At 46.1% G+C, this 20348-nt stretch overlaps 1 protein-coding gene across 1 annotated transcript in view; it reads right to left on the bottom strand.

The window, feature by feature from the left end:
- Nucleotides 1-20348, bottom strand: part of LOC140422392 (uncharacterized) — a 60770-nt gene that overhangs the window by 33841 nt on the left and 6581 nt on the right. The window contains exons 3-4 of the mRNA XM_072507418.1: nt 13531-13533; nt 11846-11928 (exon numbers count right to left, since the gene is read on the bottom strand). Coding sequence (XP_072363519.1) covers nt 11846-11928; nt 13531-13533 — 86 coding nt within the window. The remainder of the gene's footprint in view (nt 1-11845; nt 11929-13530; nt 13534-20348) is intronic.

Below are 20348 nucleotides of genomic sequence, written 5' to 3'. Positions count from 1 at the left end.
AGTGGACTGAGTGTGATATATCCAAGTTTGGGGACTAGTTCTAAAAATCAATTACATTTATTTGAGCGTCACAATGGCATAGTAGTTAGCATTGTTGCCTCACAGCACCAGGGACCCATGTTCAATTCTGGCCAAGGTCACTGTGTGTGTGGGGTTTGTACGTTCTCCCATGTCTGTGGGTTTCCACTGAGTGCTCTGGTTTCTTCCCACAGTCCTGATGTATGGGTTAGGGAGATTGGCCCTGATAAATTGCCCCTCACTGTCCAGGGATGTGCACGTTAGGTTATGGGGTTACGGGTGAGTGGATAAAAGCTAATTACTGTGGATACTGGGATCTGAAACGAAAGAGAAAATGCTGGACAATCTCAGCAGGTCTGGCAGCATCTGTAGGGAGAGAAAAGAGCTAATGTTTCGAGTCCAATGACTCTTTGTCAAAGCTAACAGTCAGAGAATGTGAGGAGTATTACCCCATTTCCCTGGGTTTCTGTGGCTATGACTCATCTTTCATTCTCCACAGTATAAATATTCCCCACATTCTCTGATTGTTAACTTTGACAAAGAATCATTGGACTCGAAACGTTAGCTCTTTTCTCTCCCGACAGATGCTGCCAGACTTGCTGAGATTTTCCAGCATTTTCTCTTTTGTTACGGGTGAGTGGATATGGGTAGATTGCTCTTTGGAAGAGTCGGTGCCGACTCGATGGGCTGAATGGCCTCCTTCTGCACTCAAGGTGTTCTATATCTATTTCTATAACACCTTTCATGACCACACAATCCCCTAAAGCTTTTTACAGCCTTTGAAGTACTTTTGAAGTTTAGTCACTGTTGTAACGTCGGAAATTCTGGGTATGCCTCATTAATAATATTTTGTTTTAAAAATCAATCACTCGTCCAACTTCACTGTTGTAAGTAACAAAGTTAAGGAAGCCAAGTTAAACTCGGAAACGTGACTGGACCTTTATTTTAAAAATTCATTCTGTATAAACCAAACTGTTTCTCGAAACTGCTGAATGAGGCGAAATTATTTAAAGTAACAAATTGTTCCAGAATTTTGTAAAGCTACAGGGTATCATATCCTGCCAAAGTCTGGCTCAAGTCTAAGACTCATTGTTCAATCCAATCAAAGTTAGTAAGAAAGAAAGTGATTGTCTTCCATAAAACAGTCTTTTTCAACAGAGCTGGTTTAGCACAGGGCTAAATCGCTGGCTTTGAAAGCAGACCAAGGCAGGCCAGCAGCACGGTTCAATTCCCATACCAGCCTCCCTGAGCAGGTGCTGGAATGTGGCGACTAGGGGCTTTTCACAGTAATTTGAAGCCTACTTGTAACAATAAGTGATTTTCATTTCAACCAGTGGATATTGTATTAACCAAATGTATTAATTAAAGATTACTGTATTAATTAGCTACCAGTAACCGATGACTGATTAAGTAATGAGCATTAATTGAGTGACAATTAAATAATCAATAATGAATCAGTAAGTTATAGTAAGAGAGTTTTATTTCCTGTAAAAAATGTAAAAGCTTAATTGCTGTGTATGTAAAATATGTGCAATGAGGATAAATATACTGGCAAGAGAGACCTTCAAGCTCTGATTAGCCTCAACATTTGAAACTGTATGAATAAGGGATTGTATAGAATCAGATAAAGGGATAGTATGAAACAGTTCTATTGTATTCTTGTCTAAGATAATGAGAGAAGGTGTTAGTAATTGGGGATCCAATTAAATTAATCCAGTGACCAAATTGACCAATGGTCATGTTACAACAGGCCCAACCCTGACGGGAAGTAATGGTCACTTTGGGGATAAAAGTAGAGGTTCTGAAGGTCTTCCTTGCTGGCCAAGTACTGAAGACTCCCAAGGCCGGGTTCCAAGGAAATTACTGTCAAAGAAGGAGCCAGACTCCCGAGGCTGAATTCCACAAGAATTACTGTCAAAGAAGGAGCCAGAGAGGGTTATGCTTCTACAGACTGATCACCCACATGAAGTTGTAAAAGTCAATGTCTTAAAGTTTCTTTGAATAAACTTTTTAAATTTAATATAAAGCGAATTCTGTCTTTGCCTTAATTGCCTTGTCAGAACCAAAGTGAATTTATTAAATGGTAGGTTGGGGGTGGCTGAAATCAATAAAGTTCCAGATAACAAGATCAGAAAGCATAAACCTTCAATTAAAAAAACTTGCATTTCTATAGCACCTTTCACAACCACAGGACGTCCCAAAGTGCTGTACAGTCAATGAAGTACTTTTGAAGTGTAGTCACTGTTGTAATGTAGGAAACACAGCAGCCAATTTACACACAGCAAGATCCTACACACACCAATGTGATAATGAGCAGATGATCTGTTTTTAGTGATGTTGATTGAGGGATAAATATTGACCGGGACACTGGGGATAACTCCCCTGCTCTTCTTCAAAATAGTGGCTGTGGGAACTATTACACCCACCTGAGAGGGGCAGACAGGGCCTCAGTTTAACATCTTATTTGAAAGAAGGCTGTTCTTTCAGCCTCCCTCTGTGCTGGGACGAGGAATGTTGGATGTGATTTTTGTCCTCTGGTCCCTGGACTGGGATTTGAACCCACAATCTTCTGACTCAGAGGTGAGAGAGCTGCCCACTGAGCCACGGCTGACACTATAGATAATACAAAGTTAGAAAGGGAAAGTTATCTTTTTAAACTCCCACCCTTTGTCTCCCCTCTCACCCACTTTCCCTAAAGTACATCAATGTGACATGAAAAGGGGTGGCACGGTAATAATAGAAACCCCAGTATAAATAACATGGATTTGATTGGCAAATGTTGAAGTCTGGGTTTAGAGCCACAAGTATTGACTTCCCATTTGAGCCACGGGCACCTTTCTGTGTCTATTGCTCTTGTCAATGACAGCCAGGAGACGGAGCTGAGGCTGAATTTAGCTGAGAATAACAGGGCTTGCGCACCAGTTGGGAAACTGCCATGGGCGTCGCACTAATAGAGAGACAGGAAGGTGCTGGAGGACTGACTTGGAAATGGGCCTCCAACCAATTATATCGGTCACTCGGAGCTAAAGAGAAACCCGTCTCTTTAAATACATAAACAGGAAAGAGGCTGCAATGAAATCTGTCCCTTTTAACCTGCACAAAAACAGGAGGCTCAGATTCACAGGCTGCAGGAGGAGACCATTCAGCCCATCGTGCCCCTGCTATCTCTTTGAAAGGACTCTCCCATTCATCCAACTGCTCTGCCCTTTCCCCACAGCCCTGCAAATTCTTCCCATTCAAGATTTTACTCTTTGGAAAGATACAATTGAATCTGCTTTCAGGCAGATCAGAACAACTCGCATTGTCAAAAAATAAAATAAAATCTCATCTCCCCTCTGGCTCCTTTGCCAATTACCTCAGAGGGACTCACTTTCCGTTAAAGAGCCTATCAACCTCTCACCCACTTTCCCTAAAGTACATCAACCTAATGCAAAGTCTAGAAAAATCAAATATTTTTACTGATGATCGTTTATTAATGAAACAGAACATGGTTAAAAAACAGAAAATGACTTGAGGATCAAAGACAACCAGAGTAAAAGGATGTTCACAATGTTATGAAGCCAAACGGTTTGTCTTTAATTCATCTGTAGCCTGTTCCCTGCCCTCTTTGTGGAACACCTCCGCTCAGTCCACAAGCATGATCCTGACCTTCTGCTTGCTGCCATTAGAATTCACCACCTTGCTCTCATACATAGAAGATGGGAGCAGGAGGAGACCTTTTGGCCCTTCGAGCCTGCTCCACCATTCATTACGATCATGGCTGATCATCCAACTCAAGAGCCTAATTCAGCTTTGTCCCCATAACCTTCAAACCCATACGCCCCAAGTGCTATATCTAGCTGCTCTTGAATATATTCAATGTTTTAGCATCAACTACTTCCTGTGGTAATGAATTCCACAGGCTCACCACTCTTTGGGTGAAGAAATGCCTCCTCATCTCTGTCAGAAATGGATCCTCAGACTGTGACCACTGGTTCTGGCCACACACACCATCGGGAACATCCTCCCTGCATCTACCCTAGTCCTGTTAGAATTTTATACGTCTCTATGAGATCCCCCCCCTCATTCTTCTGAACTCCAGCGAGAACAATCCCAACCTCGTCAATCTTTCCTCTTATGACAATCCCGCCATCCCTGGAATCAGTCTGGGAAACCTTCGCTGCTCTCCCTCGAGAGCAAGAACATCCTTCCTCAGAAAAAGAGACCAAAACTGCATACAATATTCTCGGTGTGGCCTCATCAAGGCCCTGTATAAATACAGCAACATGTCCCAGCTTCTGTACTCGGAACCATGCTCACATTTCAGTCCTCGGCCTGTTGCAATGTTCCGGAGAAGCCCAACACAAGCTGGACCAACAGCCCCTCATCTTCCCAAGAGGCACTTTACAGCCTTCTGGACTCAACATTGAGTTCAACAACTTCACACCCTGAACTCGCTCCTCCATTTTGATTTGTTTTTTTGCCGAGTGCCAGTCTGCATCTTGTTTTCATGTTTTTTTGCTTCCAGACAGAGCTGTCCTTTATTCTGCCATTCCTCTGGACCAATGCTTTGTTTCTTTACCACAACCATTACCTCTCCCTTTGCCTTTTGTTCCAGGACATTTTTGACATTTAATCTCACCCACCCTCTAACCAATCCCTGACTTTCCCTTTTGTTCTACCTGACCCTCCCCCTTTCTCACCAGCATCGACTGGGAACCCATCTGGCCCAGCTGCCTTCCCTGCCTGCATTCTCCCAATCGTCACCTTCACCTCCTCCACCCCCCTCCTCATACCCAGCCCTCTCCACCTCCCCAACCTCGGGCACTCTAACCCACCCATAAACTCCCTCATCTCCCGCTCCTCCTCTGGTGGCTCCGACTTATACAAGTCCCAATAGAACTCCTCAAACACCTTATTAATCTGTTCTGGAGCCATCACCAGCTCCCCCATCCTGTCCCGCACCCAAACTCTCTCCCTTGCTGCGACATCCCTACGGAGCTGACCTGCCAATATACACCCTGCCTTCTCCCCATACTCATAGACCGTCCCCCTCGCTCTTCTCAACTGATGCACATCTTTGCCTGTGGACAATAGGTCCAACCTCGCCTGCAACTCTGTCCGCTTTACCAGGAACCCTGGGTCTATGTCCCCCGCTTTTCACCCATCCATCCCAAAATCTCTTCTAGCAGTTGTTGCCATTCCTCCCTCTCCTCCCGACCACCTTGACCTTAAACGGGATCACCTCCTGTTCTTCCCAGAATCACCCCATCCACTTCCTCTTGCAAACACCTCACCCAGTATCGAGCCCCTCCCCCCACCATTCACACCTCCCAGGTCCATTGAGACCTGTTTGACTAGGCTCCAATGACCGCGGCCCCTCCCCCACCACACTCCCGTTCACTAATCAACCTACGTCTCCTCGTGTGGTGACCCCTGCCAGAGTCCCCCCTCCCCCACCTCCTCAGTAACTGAGCCCCACCTCCCTGAAACCAAGAAACAATACAGAACCGCACCAGAAGGCAAAAAACACAACACACGTAGATAAACTCCCCCACAGGAGCTTGTTAATTAGTTAATTGGACTAGGCCAGTTTTCAGAGGCTGGATTCACAGTATAAAGGTGTTATACCCTCAATAACAACACGAGTGTGGAATGGTAAAATGAAGGCTTTAATAAGCAGAGAACTAGCCAGGTACAGAGACGAGTGCTCACTGAGTGCCGCCGACAGGGCGTCACCTTATATATGGCTCCCTGGTGGGCGGAGCCGGAGGCAGAGTTCCCCAGGGTTCCAAACCTGGTCTTAAAGGGGCATTACCTACATGGTATTAAAGGTACAGTAACCATTCTTCACATTCACCCCGTTTTTAAAAAAAACACAGAGTCTGTCGAGGGTGAAGTGGAATTACATGTCTATTCTATTTGGCGGCCTGATCGTCCTCGTCGACCTTCTCAGCTCAGGCGGTGGTGCGGCGGACACAGACTTCTTTGGTGAGGGGACATCCGGGAGCACGGTGGTCGGAGCTTTCGTCCGGATCGGGGTAGGGGGTTGGAGGGGAGGGGGAACAGCTGGGGGTAGCGGTGCCGGCGGGGAGTGTGGAAGGGAGGGTGCTGGGAGGGGGGGGGCATGGTCAGTGTCTACAGGCGGTGTTGGGGTCCGGGGGGGGGGCATCAGTGGGGGAAACCAGCGAGTGCCAGGTCCCGGAGGGAAACGTGTCCTGCCTTCCGCCAGGGTACGCGCCGTAGGCGTATCGGGGTTCGCATGTAACAGCTGGACCCTCTCGACCAGGGGGTCCGTCATATGGCTCCTCGCGTGCCTCCGGAGAAGAACAGGTCCCGAAGTCCTCAACCAAGGTGGAAGCAAGACCCCAGAGGTGGACTTCCTGGGGAAGACAAACAAGCGATTGTGAGGGGTCTCATTCGTGGCCATGCAGAGGAGCGACCTAATGGGATGGAGGGCATCAGGTAGGACCACCTGCCAGCAGGTGGTTGGGAGACTTCTCGACCGTAGGGCCAGAAGGACAGCCTTCCAAACTGTCGCGTTCTCCCTCTCCACCTGCCCGTTTCCCCGCGGGTTATAACTGGTCGTTCTGCTCGAGGCGATGCCCTTGCTGAGCAGATACTGATGCAGCTCATCGCTCATGAACGATGTACCCTGGTTGCTGTGGAAAAAAGTGGGGAAACCAAACAGGGTGAAGATGCTGTGCAGTGCCTTTACCACGGTGGCCGAGGTCATGTCGGGACAGGGAACGGAAAAAGGGAAGCGGGAGAACCCGTCGATGACGGTTAGGAAGTAGAAGTGGACGGGAGGGGACCTTTGAAGTCCACGCTTAGTCGCTCAAAGGGCCCCGAAACCTTTACAAGGTGAGCCTTGGCTGGCCGGTAGAAGTGTGGTTTGCACTCCACGCAGATCTGGCAAGCCCTGTTCATGGCCTTGACCTCCTTGGTGGAGTAAGGTAGGTTGCGGGACTTGATAAAGTGGGTGAGCCGGGTTACCCCCGGGTGACAGAGGTCGTTGTGGACGGCCCGCAGGCGATCCTCCTGCGCGTTGGCACACGTGCCGCGGAACAGGGCATCTGGGGGCTCTTTGAGCTCCCCTGGACGATACTTGATATCGTACGCGTAGATGGAGAGTTCAATCCTCCACCTCAAGATTTTATCATTTTTAATTTCGGCCCATTGTGCGTTGTTAGGGGTGAAAATATTCACACGAAGGCCTGAGTACAAGTTTAAAAAAGCAGTTTATTATGTCAGAATTCTGGGAGACAAGATCTGGAGATTCCGCAACCCCTGACAGCACTTTATAACACTTGAGCTAAAGCTCACACGGGTTAATGTACAGATTCAAGGGCGGAATTAGTTCTTTTCTCATTTACATACAATCAATCAACTATATTCGCGTCACACTTATTAGATGCAGTCAATCAATTTTCCTGCCATACACAATTATCACATATATGGTTAAAGAATTGCGCCACGCCGCCCCGACGCCCACACGCGATTCTCCCACGCCCCCCAAAACCAGCGCCGTGCGATTCACGCTGGGCCGCTCGGAGAATCGCTGTGAGCGGCGATTCTCCGGCCTGGATGGGCCGAGCGGCCGCTCCGCCACGAAAGGGTCCCACCGGCGCCATCCACCCCTGGTCGCTGCCGGCAGGAACTCTGCGGGAAGGCTTGGGGGGGGGCTCCTTCACCGGGGGGGTGGGGCTCTGAAGGGGTCTGGCCCGCGATCTTGGGCCACCGATTAGCGGGCCGGCCTCTCCACCCCATATTTTGAGTGTAGTTACAAAATTTTTATTTTCAAAGGTTATCATTGACATTTCCAGGCTAATTTTGATACACAAGGAATTTTAATCAGGGTACAAAATCACATATGTAAGAATAAGAAAATATTAGTTTTATGGTGTTCAGTGGAAGTTAGGATAGTTGAAATACACAGGACAGTTGCAATACATACGACCAAGCCAGTGTTTCATTAGTTCAGGGTTAAAACTTCCCTGACACAAATACTTTGTAATCATCAGTAGGGTAAAATTAACCTGTCTCACGATGCAGATGTTTTAATTCTGAGATTGCAGAATTAAGTGTAAAGGACAGATGGGTAAATAAATTATGTCCATGATCATGTTTCTTATTTAAACAAAAGAAGGGTGGTGACAAAATGACGTCTGGTAGAGAACCACGATACAGCGCAAAATTGGTTCAGTCAGATATCAATAACTGATTGTGTTTGATATTTCCAAATAAATGTTTAAAATTAGCTTGGAAATTAAAACTGCAGACAATGTGTGAAGCTGTTTTTTTTTTTAAAGGAAAAACACACAACTCTGATTGAAAGCAAATCTATATTGAAAAAACACATCGTTCTCAGTCACTTGATAACAGGAACCTGGCGGCAATCCAACACTCCCGTGCTGGGTTTGCCTGTCCACACTCTGAGCTCGGGCTTTGTCATTCTGATAAAGTAATAACAAGACAAAACAGCTGAAGTTGTATTTTTAATTGGAACTTACAAATCTTAAGTTTTGAATTTTCTGATATATTCAGATTCGTTAACCCACTCTGTCCCATGCAGAATGGATCTTTGGTGTTAGAACATAGAACATACAGTGCAGAACTTTACAAGTAACTATAAGTGCCACGGTATTTGCAGTAGCTTCAGGAATTTGAGACAGTTGAGTTATTGTAAACTGGCTGATTAACCAGGCAAATCCCCGTCAAGGTCGGGTTCAAACGCAACAGAGTTAGGAAAATAGATATGAAAGGGTCGGTACTGTAAATAAAAATCAGCAGAAAGATTTTCAACAAGCAGATGAATGCTTGATTTGTCTACAAAGAAGAATAGTGTAAATTCCACAATATCAACTGGATCTATCCCCTGCATAACACACGTGTTCGGCCCATACGGACAACATCTAACACCTGGTGACGACCAGGACACTTTTCCACTTTTCCTTTAAATTTTGAGGTTAAACATTCAAGAAAGGCTGGCACGACAGCAGCAGCTGTGGGGACTCGTGAGGGCTCTTGAGACCTCAGAACAACTACAAGCACTTCAAGGCGCTTGAACATCATTGACTTCACAACGTACACAGGATGCACGTAGATATATGAACTATAATGCTTTATATAGTTTTATTGACTGGCTGTGCATCCCAGCAGCTGGAGACTGGACCAATGATATAGCTTATTTTAATGCTTGGCTACAGCGACATTCGGGGAAAGACATCGGATGCGTATATAACTCGTGTCTGTACTTCTCGCGCGTTCCGGTATTGTTTATAATATGAAATAAATATGTACAGTGTTTGAAGTAAGGTTGTTCTGAAGCAGGCTGCCAATGACACAGGCTAGATTTTAAGGGCATGACAACCTACACAGGGTTAGAAGAGGCATAATCAATGATGCAGTGACTTGACTTAACACAGAAACTTCTATGGTAAAGCCACTAGATATACGAAGGCTGAATGCAAAGATAGAACAACTTATAGGAATAAGGAAGAGAATATTAGGGAAAGGAGAGAAAGGTCTAGCCATCTTGGGGAAGAGGGTCTGGATATACAATTCAATAGGACAACAGTGTTAGGGACACACACTAAGACATTCAACATCAATTATCAAACTCATCGACCAAGAAAGGGGGACAGCCGGAAGGCTCTGACAGGGGCAGCTAAGACACAACCTTGATCTGATCTAAAGGGGGGAGGTGCCTGATTGAATATACAGCCCGCAACTGGCTAAGCTAGACAAATGACAAGGGACGCTGGACAACCGTACTCTGAAGGGAGTAACCAGAGTATACTCAGCGATCCCCGACTGTAAAATGGACGAGATGACGGGGGTAGAGATGGTCCTGATGATCCCTATCATCACACTGGACTCAGGGCCATACCCTCACAACCCACTGGAAGACATGGGAATCGTACAGGCTAACACCTCCCTCAGGTACTATCTCATCGAGAACTCCGCTGTACACAGGGATAATATATGGGATCTCCCTCACGTTGCCCCCACCCAGTGGGACAGGGAGAGTTGGACGAATGTGGGTTAATCAGAACTTACGGTTGTGTCTTAGAGATTACACCTGCCCTCATGCATTTTAAGTTTACGGAAGAAAAGGAAAATACTGTAACTTCTTATCGCTATAACATTTGTACCCCTTAGGCCCACCACTATAGGCCTAGCAAGGATCATTTGAGTTAGGAATATAAATAGCCAGAGATGGTCCCAAATCCTGCAGAAACTCTGAGGGAACGAAGACTCAAGATCAGTCAATCAGTTAAGCTTTACCACTAGTTAACGAAAAAAATCCACACTTTGAAAAATAAACACACAGAGGATCTACTTCAGAGTGACAGTTAGTGGTAGCGGGTATGGGACTGTGAGATGAGCTTACTTGAGAACTGCTATGAGTAACATAATTTAATGACAGACAGTGGAGTTAGTCAGGGAGGCAGGAATGATTGATATCAAGACATTAAATGTGACATTTATGTGTTTGTTTCAGGGGTGATCATTGAATCATATGCACGGTGTACGTACGGATCATCTGGGAGGTTACATGCCCCAAAGGCCGTATATCTTTGCTACACACCCTGCAGCCCTCATATCATTTCATTGTGGTCAGTTGGAGTTCTGTAAACATCTTCCATGACCAAAAGGGGGAAGTGTTGGAGGGCATTTTGTGATACTGGACTATGATATAAATTATAGGTGGCCCTGTAACTACATTTGTGCTCCTATATTACTTTTGAATAGTTCTGATGAGACAAAAGGTACTCATTGGCTTAGATGCCTGTTTAGTGGAGGCAATTTGTAGAAATAGATAGTGTATACACAATGCTGTTAACATCAGAAAAGACACAAAATGGCTGTTAGCTATTTTGTGATATAAAATGGCTGAACAAGCCACATTCCCTGTAAACTGTCTCATGAGACCCAAGCGTGGGTATGTATAGAGAGTGTCCCAACAGCCGCTGATAACAGCTTCACAGAACAAGACTTGCAATGTATCCTTGATAAGCTCAAGGTCTAAGGTTGTAGACAGGACACATCATTGTTAGTTTTGAATGACTTCTGTATGAAGTTAGGAGCGGTTAAGACAACATCCACTTTAACCATATATGTGATAAGTGGGATGCTAGGAAAAATTGATTGACTGCATGTAATAAGTGTGATGCGAATATAGTTGATTGATTGTATGTAAATGAGAAAACAACTAATTCCGCCCTTGAATCTGTACATTAACCCATGTGAGCTTTAGCTCAAGTGGGATAAGGTGCTGTCAGGGGCTGCAGAGTCCCCAGATCTTGTCTCCCAGAATTCAGATATAATAAACTGCTTTTTTACTTATACTCAGGCCTTTGTGTGAATATTTTCACCCCAACAGTCTCCGTGGTTGGGACGGATCATTGAATGTCTCCCCTGCTCAGAGCAGGTGAATGGCTTCTTCCAGGTGTAAACTCGCTAGTGTTCCAGCAGGGTGTCTGGATATCTGAATCCCTTCTCTCACTAAGAGCAGGTTAACGCCTTCTCCCCAGTGTGAACTCGCTGGTGTCTCTGCAGGTTGGATAACTGAGTGAATCCCTTATCACACACAGTGCAGATGAATGGCCTCTCCCCAGTGTGAGCGCTCTGGTGTCTCTTCAGGCTCGATGAAGTAGTGAATCCCTTCCCACACTGAGAGCAGGTGAACGGCCTCTCCCCAGTGTGAACTCACTGGTGTGTCCGCAGGCTCGCTGAAGTAGTGAATTCCTTCTCACACTGAGAGCAGGTGAATGGCCTCTCCCCAGTGTGAACTCGCTTGTGTGACTGCTGGCTCAATGAAGTACTGAATCCCTTCTCACACTGAGAGCAGGTGAACGGCCTCTCCCCAGTGTGAACTCGCTGGTGTGTCAGCAGGTTTGATGAAGTAGTGAATCCCTTCCCACACTGACAGCAGGTGAACGGCCTCTCCCCATTGTGACTGCGTCGATGAGTTTCCAACTCTGATGGAGATCTGCATCCCTTCCCACAATCCCCACATTTCCACGGTTTCTCCATGTTTTGGGTCTCCTCGTGTGTCTCCAGTTTGGACAATCAGTTGAAGCATCGTCCACACACAGAACACGTGGGCATCTGGATTGGATTGGATTGGATTTGTTTATTGTCACGTGTACCGAGGTACAGCGAAAAGTATTTTTCTGCGAGCAGCTCAACAGGTCATTAAGTACATGAGAAGAAAAGGGAATAAAAGAAAATACATAATAGGGCAACACAACATATACAATGTAACTACATGAAAATGAAATGAAAAATGAAAATGAAAATCGCTTGTCACGAGTAGGGTTCAACGAAGTTACTGTGAAAAGCCCCTAGACGCCACATTCCGGCGTCTGTTCGGGGAGGCTGGTACGGGAATTGAACTGTGCTGCTGGCCTGCCTTGGTCTGCTTTAAAAGCCAGCGATTTAGCCCAGTGAGCTAAACCATAAGCGCTGGCATCGGATGAAGCATACAGGGTGTAGTCCAACAGGCTTGAAAGCATATTGGAGAGGGAGGGGAGGATCCAGTTGTTGTGGTCCACGTTGGGACAAACAACATCAGCAAGACTAGGAAAGAGGACCTGTTTGGGAATATCAGGAACTAGGAACAGAATTAAAGAACAAGTCCCAAGGATTATAATCACTGGATTATTCCCTGAGCCACGTGCAAATTGGCATAGGGATGAGAAAATTAGAGAAGTAAACACGTGGCTAAAGGAGTGGTGCAGGAAAGAGGGGTTCCATTTCATGGGGCACAGGCATCAGTATTGGGACAGGAGGGATCTGTACCGTTGGGACGGTCTCCACCTGAACCGATCTGGGACCAGTGTCCTCGTGGAAAGGATAAATAGGGAGGTCAGAAGGACTTTAAACTAATAAATGGTGGGGGAGAGGAAGGCCTCAGGGGGAACTCAATACAGTTCCAAAAACAAGTAGCAAGATGGGCTGGCCTGGGTACCAAATATACCGGTTATAAAGTTTACAGGAGGGACAGAGAATATGGCAGAGGGGGTGGAGTAGCCTCACTGATTAGAAATACTATCACCTCAATGGTGAGGATTGGATTTGTCTATTGTCACGTGTACAGAGATACAGTGAAAAGTACTGATCTGCGTACAGTTCAGACAGATCATTCCATACATGAGAATACACAGGGCAAACATCAATACACAATGTAAATACATAGACACAGGTATCGGGTGAAGCATACAGGAGTGTAGCACTACTCAGTGGAGGAGATGTGTGAAGAGATCAGGTCAGTCCATAAGAGGATCGTTTAGGAGTCTGGTAACAGCGGAGAAGATGTTTTTGAATCTGTTAGAACATAGAACATACAGTGCAGAAGCAGGCCATTCGGCCCATCGAGTCTGCGCCGACCCACTTAAGCCCTCACTTCGACCCTATCCCCATAACCCAATAACACCTCCGAACCTTTTTGGTCACCAAGGGCAATTTATCATGGCCAATCCACCTAACCTGCCCGTCTTTGGACGTGTTCTCAGACTTTTGTACCTCCTGCCCGATGGAAGAAGTTGGAAGTGTGAACAAGCCGGGTGGGAGGGGGCTTTGATTATGCTGCCCTCTATCCCAAAGCAGCGGGAGGTGTCGACAGAGTCAATGGATGGGAGGCGGGTTCGTGTGATGGACTGGGCGTGTTCACGACTCTCTGTAGTTTCTTACAGTCTTGGACCGAGCAGTTGCCAGGCCAGTCTGTGATGCTGCCAGGTCGGATGCTTTCTATGGTGCATCTGTAAAAGTTAGGAAGAGTCAATTTGGACGTGTTGAATTTCCTTAGTTTCTTGAAAAAGTATAGGCGCTGTTGTGCTTTCTTGGTCGTAGTGCTGACGTGGGTAGACCAGGACAGATTGTTGGTGATGTGCACACCTCGGAATTTGAAGCTGTAGTCAATGAATAGGAGTCTGATGTCGGAGTCCTTGTTGTCGAGGTGCTCCAGGGATGAGTGTAGGGCATGGGAGATGGTGTCTGCTGTGGAGGATATAATGAGGGGAAGGATCCAGCGGAGACCATGGGCTGGATTCTCCGTCGGCGGGATCCTCCGCTTTCCGGCAGCGCACTCATGCCCGCGGACTTCCCGACAGCATGGGGGTGCCCACAATGGGAAACCCCATTGGCCGACGGGATGGAGAATCCCGTCCCACATAGGTGGAACTGAGGAACAAAAAAAAAATCTCAAACTGTAATGGGTGTTGTGTATCGACCGTCTGGTTAGCTCTGAGGCAGAAATTAGGCGAGTGTGTCGCAAAGGCAGAGTAGTATTAATGGGGGATTATAACTGACACACAGATTGGGAGAGGCAGACAAGCACCTGTCAGAAAGGGAGTGAATTTCTGGAATGTGTCCGGGATAGTTTCCTGCAGCAATATGTTCCAGATGTAACAAGGGGACAGGCAATATTAGATTTAGTTATGAGTAATGAACCCAATTTAATTAGTAGCCTAACTGTGATCACATGTTTGAAAGTGAAAAGCGCGTTACATACAGTAGAATTTTAGACTTGGGTAATGCTGACTTTAACAGGATGATGTGGAGATGCCGGCTTTGGACTGGGGTGAGCACAGTAAGAAGTCTTACAACACCAGGTTAAAGTCCAACAGGTTTGTTTCAATGTCACTAGCTTTCGGAGCGCTGCTCCTTCCTCAGGTGAATGAAGAGGTATGTTCCAGAAACATATATATAGACAAATTCAAAGATACCAAACAATGCTAGGAATGCGAGCATTAGCAGGTGATTAAATCTTTACAGATCCAGAGATGGGGTAACCCCAGGTTAAAGAGGTGTGAATTGTCTCAAGCCAGGACAGTTGGTAGGATTTTGCAGGCCAGATGGTGGGGGATGAATGTAATGCGACATGAATCCCAGGTATAACAGGATGAGACAGAGACTGTCCACGGTAAACTGGGGAGATCTGTTAATGGGTCAAACAACTGAAGATCAGTGGAGAATATTTAAGGAAACATTTAACAAGATACAGAGCAAGTATATACCCCTGAGAGGAAAAGGCTCCACTTCACAAAAGAAAACAGCCATGGACAAATAAAGAGGTTAGGGACAGCTTAAAACTAAAAGAAAGGGCGCACAAAAATACAAGACACAGGACAGATCCCGATGAATGGGACAGGAACAAGGACCAGCAAAGGGTCACAAAGCAGCTTGTAAGAGTGACTGAAAAGGATTATGAAAGGAAACTTGCAAGGGACATCAATATCAATGAGAAGAAATGTTTAGTCATATAAAGGGAAAGCGGGTGTGAAGAGCAATGTAGGCCCAGTAAAAGCTGGAAATTGAGATATTGTCAGTGATAATGGGGGAATGGCAGTCACGCTGAACAATTACTCTGCCTCAGTATTTACAGTTGAAAAGGAGGATAACTTGCCATAAGTCCTGAAAAAATTAATAGTCGATAAGAGGACAGGGACTTAATACAATTACCATAACTATACTATACAAGGAAATTAATGGAACTGAAGAGTGACAAATCCCCAGGACTTGACGGTTTCCATCCGAGGGTGTTAAAGGAAGTCGGGGAGCACATTATAGAAGCCCCAACGATAATCATCCAGAGTTCCCTAGATTCAGTAGTCCCTCTGGATTGGAAAACTGCACTTTTTGAAGTGCGGATACACCAGCGAGTTCACACTGGGGAGAGGCCATTCACCTGCTCTTAGTGTGGGAAGGGACTCATTATTTAAGAAGGGTGAAAGGCAAAAAAAAGGGAATTACAGACCAGTTAGCTGAACACAGCATGGTAGCACAATGGTTAGCACTGTTGCTACACAGCGCCAGCAACCCAAGTTCGATTCCCGCCTTGGGTCACTAAGTGTGGAGTCTGCACGTTCTCCGCTGTGTCTGCGTGGGTTTTATCCTGGTGCTCCCACAAGTCCCAAAAGACGTGCTGTTCGGTGAATCGGACAGTCTGAATTCAGTCCCTCAGTGTTAATGTAAGCCTACTTGTGACACTAATAAAGATTATTATTATGAACGTCTATGGTGGGGAAACTGCTGGAATGTATAATTAGGGGTGGGGTAACTGAACACTTTGAAAAACTTTGTTCGATCAGGGACAGCCAGCCTGACATATTTACTGAATTTTTTGAGGAGGTGACTAAGGTAGAGGACAGGGGAATGTCTAGGGATGTCATTTATATGGACTCCCAGAACGCATGCAGGTAGTCACTGGATTTGATTGACCCCCCCCCCCCCCTCACCCACCAAAACATTGAAGTCACCAAGGACTATGAGGGTAGTGTGGGTAAATGGTGCTGAGGTCGATTGGCCATTGAGCTCATTAAAGGATGGGGCAAGTGGGCCAAATGGCTGACTGCAGCTCCTATTTGTCTCTGTGTCCAGGATAGGAAGCAGTGAGCAGGGATCTGTCAATCAGCCTGAATCAGCACCTTCAGGAGAATTGGGAGGGAGAATGGAGTGTGTGGGATGGATATTTACAGCTTTTGGGGAATGAGAGAGGGAAGAATGTTCCATAGGAACCAGAATTGTCTGTTTTGAATGTCTATCCTGTACTGACAGTGCTGACTTTTGTAAATTGTTTTTCCAAGATATTAGGAAGTGGAGGAATTTCAGAGAGAAATCTCAAACGTCACATCTAGATCTGACAGAGTTATTCGATTCCTTGGGACCTGAATATCTTCGGCATTTGAATCTAGAAGGAGAAATATTTGCTTGAGCTGTCGGCATCAACAGATTTTCAACACCATTGTGACTGGAAAAGCACCGAGACACACACATCCGAGTGAGAGTGTTCCAGAGCACAGACTTTGGAAAGAGATTTAACCAGTTACGCACCCTGAAAAAACATTGCAGCATTCGCAGCGGGGAGAGACCGTACATGTGTTCTCTGTGTGGGTAAGGCTTCAATTGTCCAACTTCGAGAGACACATGGAGACCCAAAACATGGAGAAACCATGGAAATGTGTGGACTGTGGGAAAGGATTCAAGGGCCCCATCTGCACTGGAAGCTCATCGACACATTCACACTGGGGGAAGGCCATTCACCTGCTCTCTCTATGGGAAGGGATTCACTCAGATATCCAGCCTGCAGGCACATCAGGGACTTCATACTGGGGAGAAGCCGTTCACCTGCTGTCAATGTGGGAGGGAATTCCGTGATTCCTCCGCCCTGCAGAGACATCAGCGAGTTCACACCAGAGATAAACCATTCACCTGCTCTCAGTGTGGGAAGGGATTCACTCAGTTATCCAGCCTGAAGTTACACCAGCGAGTTCACATTGGCGAGAGGCCGTTCATCTGCTCTGTGTGGGAAAGGATTAAATTACTCATCCACACTGTGGAGACATCGACGAGTTCACACTGGGAAGAGGCTGTTCACTTGCTCTCAATGTGGGAAAGGATTCAGTGATTCATCACACCTGCTGAGACACCAACAAGTTCACAAGTGATTACAAGGGTTGGAATTTGCTGTTATTGTTTCTGCTTCAATTACATCCAGGACTGCATTTTGTTCATTCTGACAATTGGTCAATGGGGAGGGTTGGAGGGTTACTTTCTGCTGGACTGGCCGATCTCCCGACTTTGTCTGCAGTGGGCTGTTGCTCTTTGAGCCTTGTTGCGAATACATGGCTTCAAATTTCACAAGGATCTGTTGTACCAAAACCATAGTGTGTCTTTAACCCTTATACGATGGACAAATTACCATTAGTTGTATCAGACAATAATATACTTTATTTACGATCACACAATTGTTACTGTTAATTAATCACACACACATGCAAGTTGAACTCTAAGCTAATGCACACAAGACCTTAACTTAACTTTCAAGTGACTGGCAAGTACGGGGCAGATATGGCCTTATCTGGAGTCCGCAGTCTGGCAGTGTTGAAAGTCTGTTGCTGGTCGTTGTTATCCTCGGCTCTGGTCCTTCCATCGATGGCGTGGATGGTCTTCCTCTTCGGCCGGTGAAAGGTCACTGTTGTTGGTTACTGTTGAGAGCTGCTGTCGAGAGAGCGAATGGTGGGCTGCGCAGCACCTTTTATCCCCAGGAGTTTGAGCCCCTTTGGGCGGTCCCAGGTGAAGGCCCAATCAATCGATCAGGGCTTGATCACCTTGATCGATAATGTTCAATTAAATCCACTACCTTGTCCGCGGGGCTTGTCCTGACCGGCCATGTCCGTTGGTGTCCGAGGCACGTATGCCTTCCCAAATGAGGAAAACTGACGCCACCAAGTCTGTCACTTTGTCAATTTCCATTTAAGCCCATTGTCCCGGGATGGCCTTTTTCCTCGGCTGTTAGACAAACCAGCTTTTTGTCTATTTGGAAGCTGCAGCCTGTCTGTCCCTGAACTTGGCCACTTTTCCCAGCATCCTTTGCCGGACGCCACTTTAGGCGGCCACATATCCCTCCTCTTGATCCTGAATGCGTAGCGTGGTAGATCACAGACTTAGAACCAATACCTGCCCAGCATCCCCAGTCACCTGTCTATTAAGTAAGGCCCTAACACTAAATTCAGTTACATATTACAGATACTACTCAAATTCAACCTTACAATTACACACTTAACTATATGGGCAGCTGCTGCTCTACATCCCAGAGTGTTGAAAGAGGTGGCGGGAGAGATACATTGGTGATCATCTTTCAAAATTCAATAGATTCTGGAATGGTTCCTGCAGATTGGAAGGTGGTAAATGTAACCCCAATATTTAAGGAGGGAGAGAGAAAATGGGGAACCACAGACCCATTAGTCTGACATCAGTCCGAGTGAAAATGCCAAAATCTATTACAAAGAATGTGATAACATACAAATTAGGAGGAGTAGGCCACTCGGCCCCTCGAGCCTGCTCCACCATTCAATACGTTCCCGGCTGATCTGATTGTAACCTCAACTCCACATTCCCACTGACCCCCCCGATAACCTTTCACCCCCTTGCTTATCAAGAATCTATTCAACTCCGTCTTCAAAATATTCAAAGACTCTGCTTCCACTGCCCTTTGAGGAAGAGAGTTCCAAAGACTCATAACCCTGAGAGAAAAAAGTTCTCCTCTGCCTTAAATGGGCAAGTTATTACTTTTAAAGTGACTCCAATTTCTAGATTCTCCCACAAGAGGAAACATCCTTTCCACATCCACCCTGTCAAGTCCCTCAGGATTTTATACGGATCAATCAAGTCACCTAAACTCCATCAGAGTCCAATCATTCCTCATAAGACCAGCCTCCAATTCCAGGTGTGAGTCCAGTAAACCTTCTCTGAACTGTTTCCAAAACATTTACATCATTCCTTAAATGAGACTAATACTGTACACAGTGCTCCAGATGTGGTCTCACCAATGTCCTGTATAACTGAAGCATAACCTAGCTACTTTTGTATTCAATTCTCTTTTTGTGATTCATGCTCTTGGACACCCAGATCCCTCGGAGTCTCAGAGCTCTACAATCTCTCACTATTCAGATCAGAAACTTTTTTATTCTTCTGGCAACATGGACAATTTCACATTTTCTCACATTATTCTCCATTTGGCAGATCTTTTCCCACTCACGTAACCTATCTCTATCCATTGTTGTCTCCTTATGTCCTCTTCACAAATTACTTTCCTACCTATCTTTATACCATCAGAAGGTCAGAGCAGGAGTTAGCCATTCAGCCCATCGAGCCTGCGCCACCATTCAATACGATCATGGCTCATCATCCACTTCACGGTAGCAGTGGTTAGCACAGTTGCTTCACAGCTCCAGGGTCTCAGGTTCGATTCCGGCTTGGGTCACTGTCTGTGCGGAGTTTGCACTTTCTCCCTGTGTCTGCGTGGGTTTCCTCCGGGTGCTCTGGTTTCCTCCCACAGTCCAAAGATGTGCAGGTTAGGTGAATTGGCCATGCTAAAATGCCCTCAGTGTCCAAAAAGGTTGGGTGGGGTTACTGGGTTACGGGGATAGGGTGGGGTTGTGGACTTAGGTAGGGTGCTCATTCCAAGGGCCGGTGCACACTCAATGGGCCGAATGGCCTCCTTCTGCATTGTAAATTCTATGATTCTATGATTCAATGTCTTTTTCCCCACACTATCTCCATATCCATTTGTGTTATTGATATTTAGAAATCTGTCAGTTGGGTGGCCTGTGGCCCACTGGTTAGCACTGTTGCCTCACGGCACCAAGAACCTGCGTTCGATCCTGGCCCTGGGTCACTGTCCACGTGGAGTTTGCACATTCTCCTAGTGCCTTGTGGGTCTCAGATCCACAACCGAACTTGTTGTGCAGCATTGGTGAATTGACCTCGCCACACTGCCCCTTAATTAGAAAAACATAATTTATTAAACAAAAAAAACAGAAATCTGTCGGTCTCTGCTT

This window comes from Scyliorhinus torazame, chromosome 5 (assembly GCF_047496885.1).
Source record: "Scyliorhinus torazame isolate Kashiwa2021f chromosome 5, sScyTor2.1, whole genome shotgun sequence".
Lineage (NCBI taxonomy): Eukaryota > Metazoa > Chordata > Chondrichthyes > Carcharhiniformes > Scyliorhinidae > Scyliorhinus > Scyliorhinus torazame.
The sequence above is the reverse complement of the archived record's forward strand: the minus strand, read 5'-3'. Positions and strand labels throughout refer to the sequence as shown.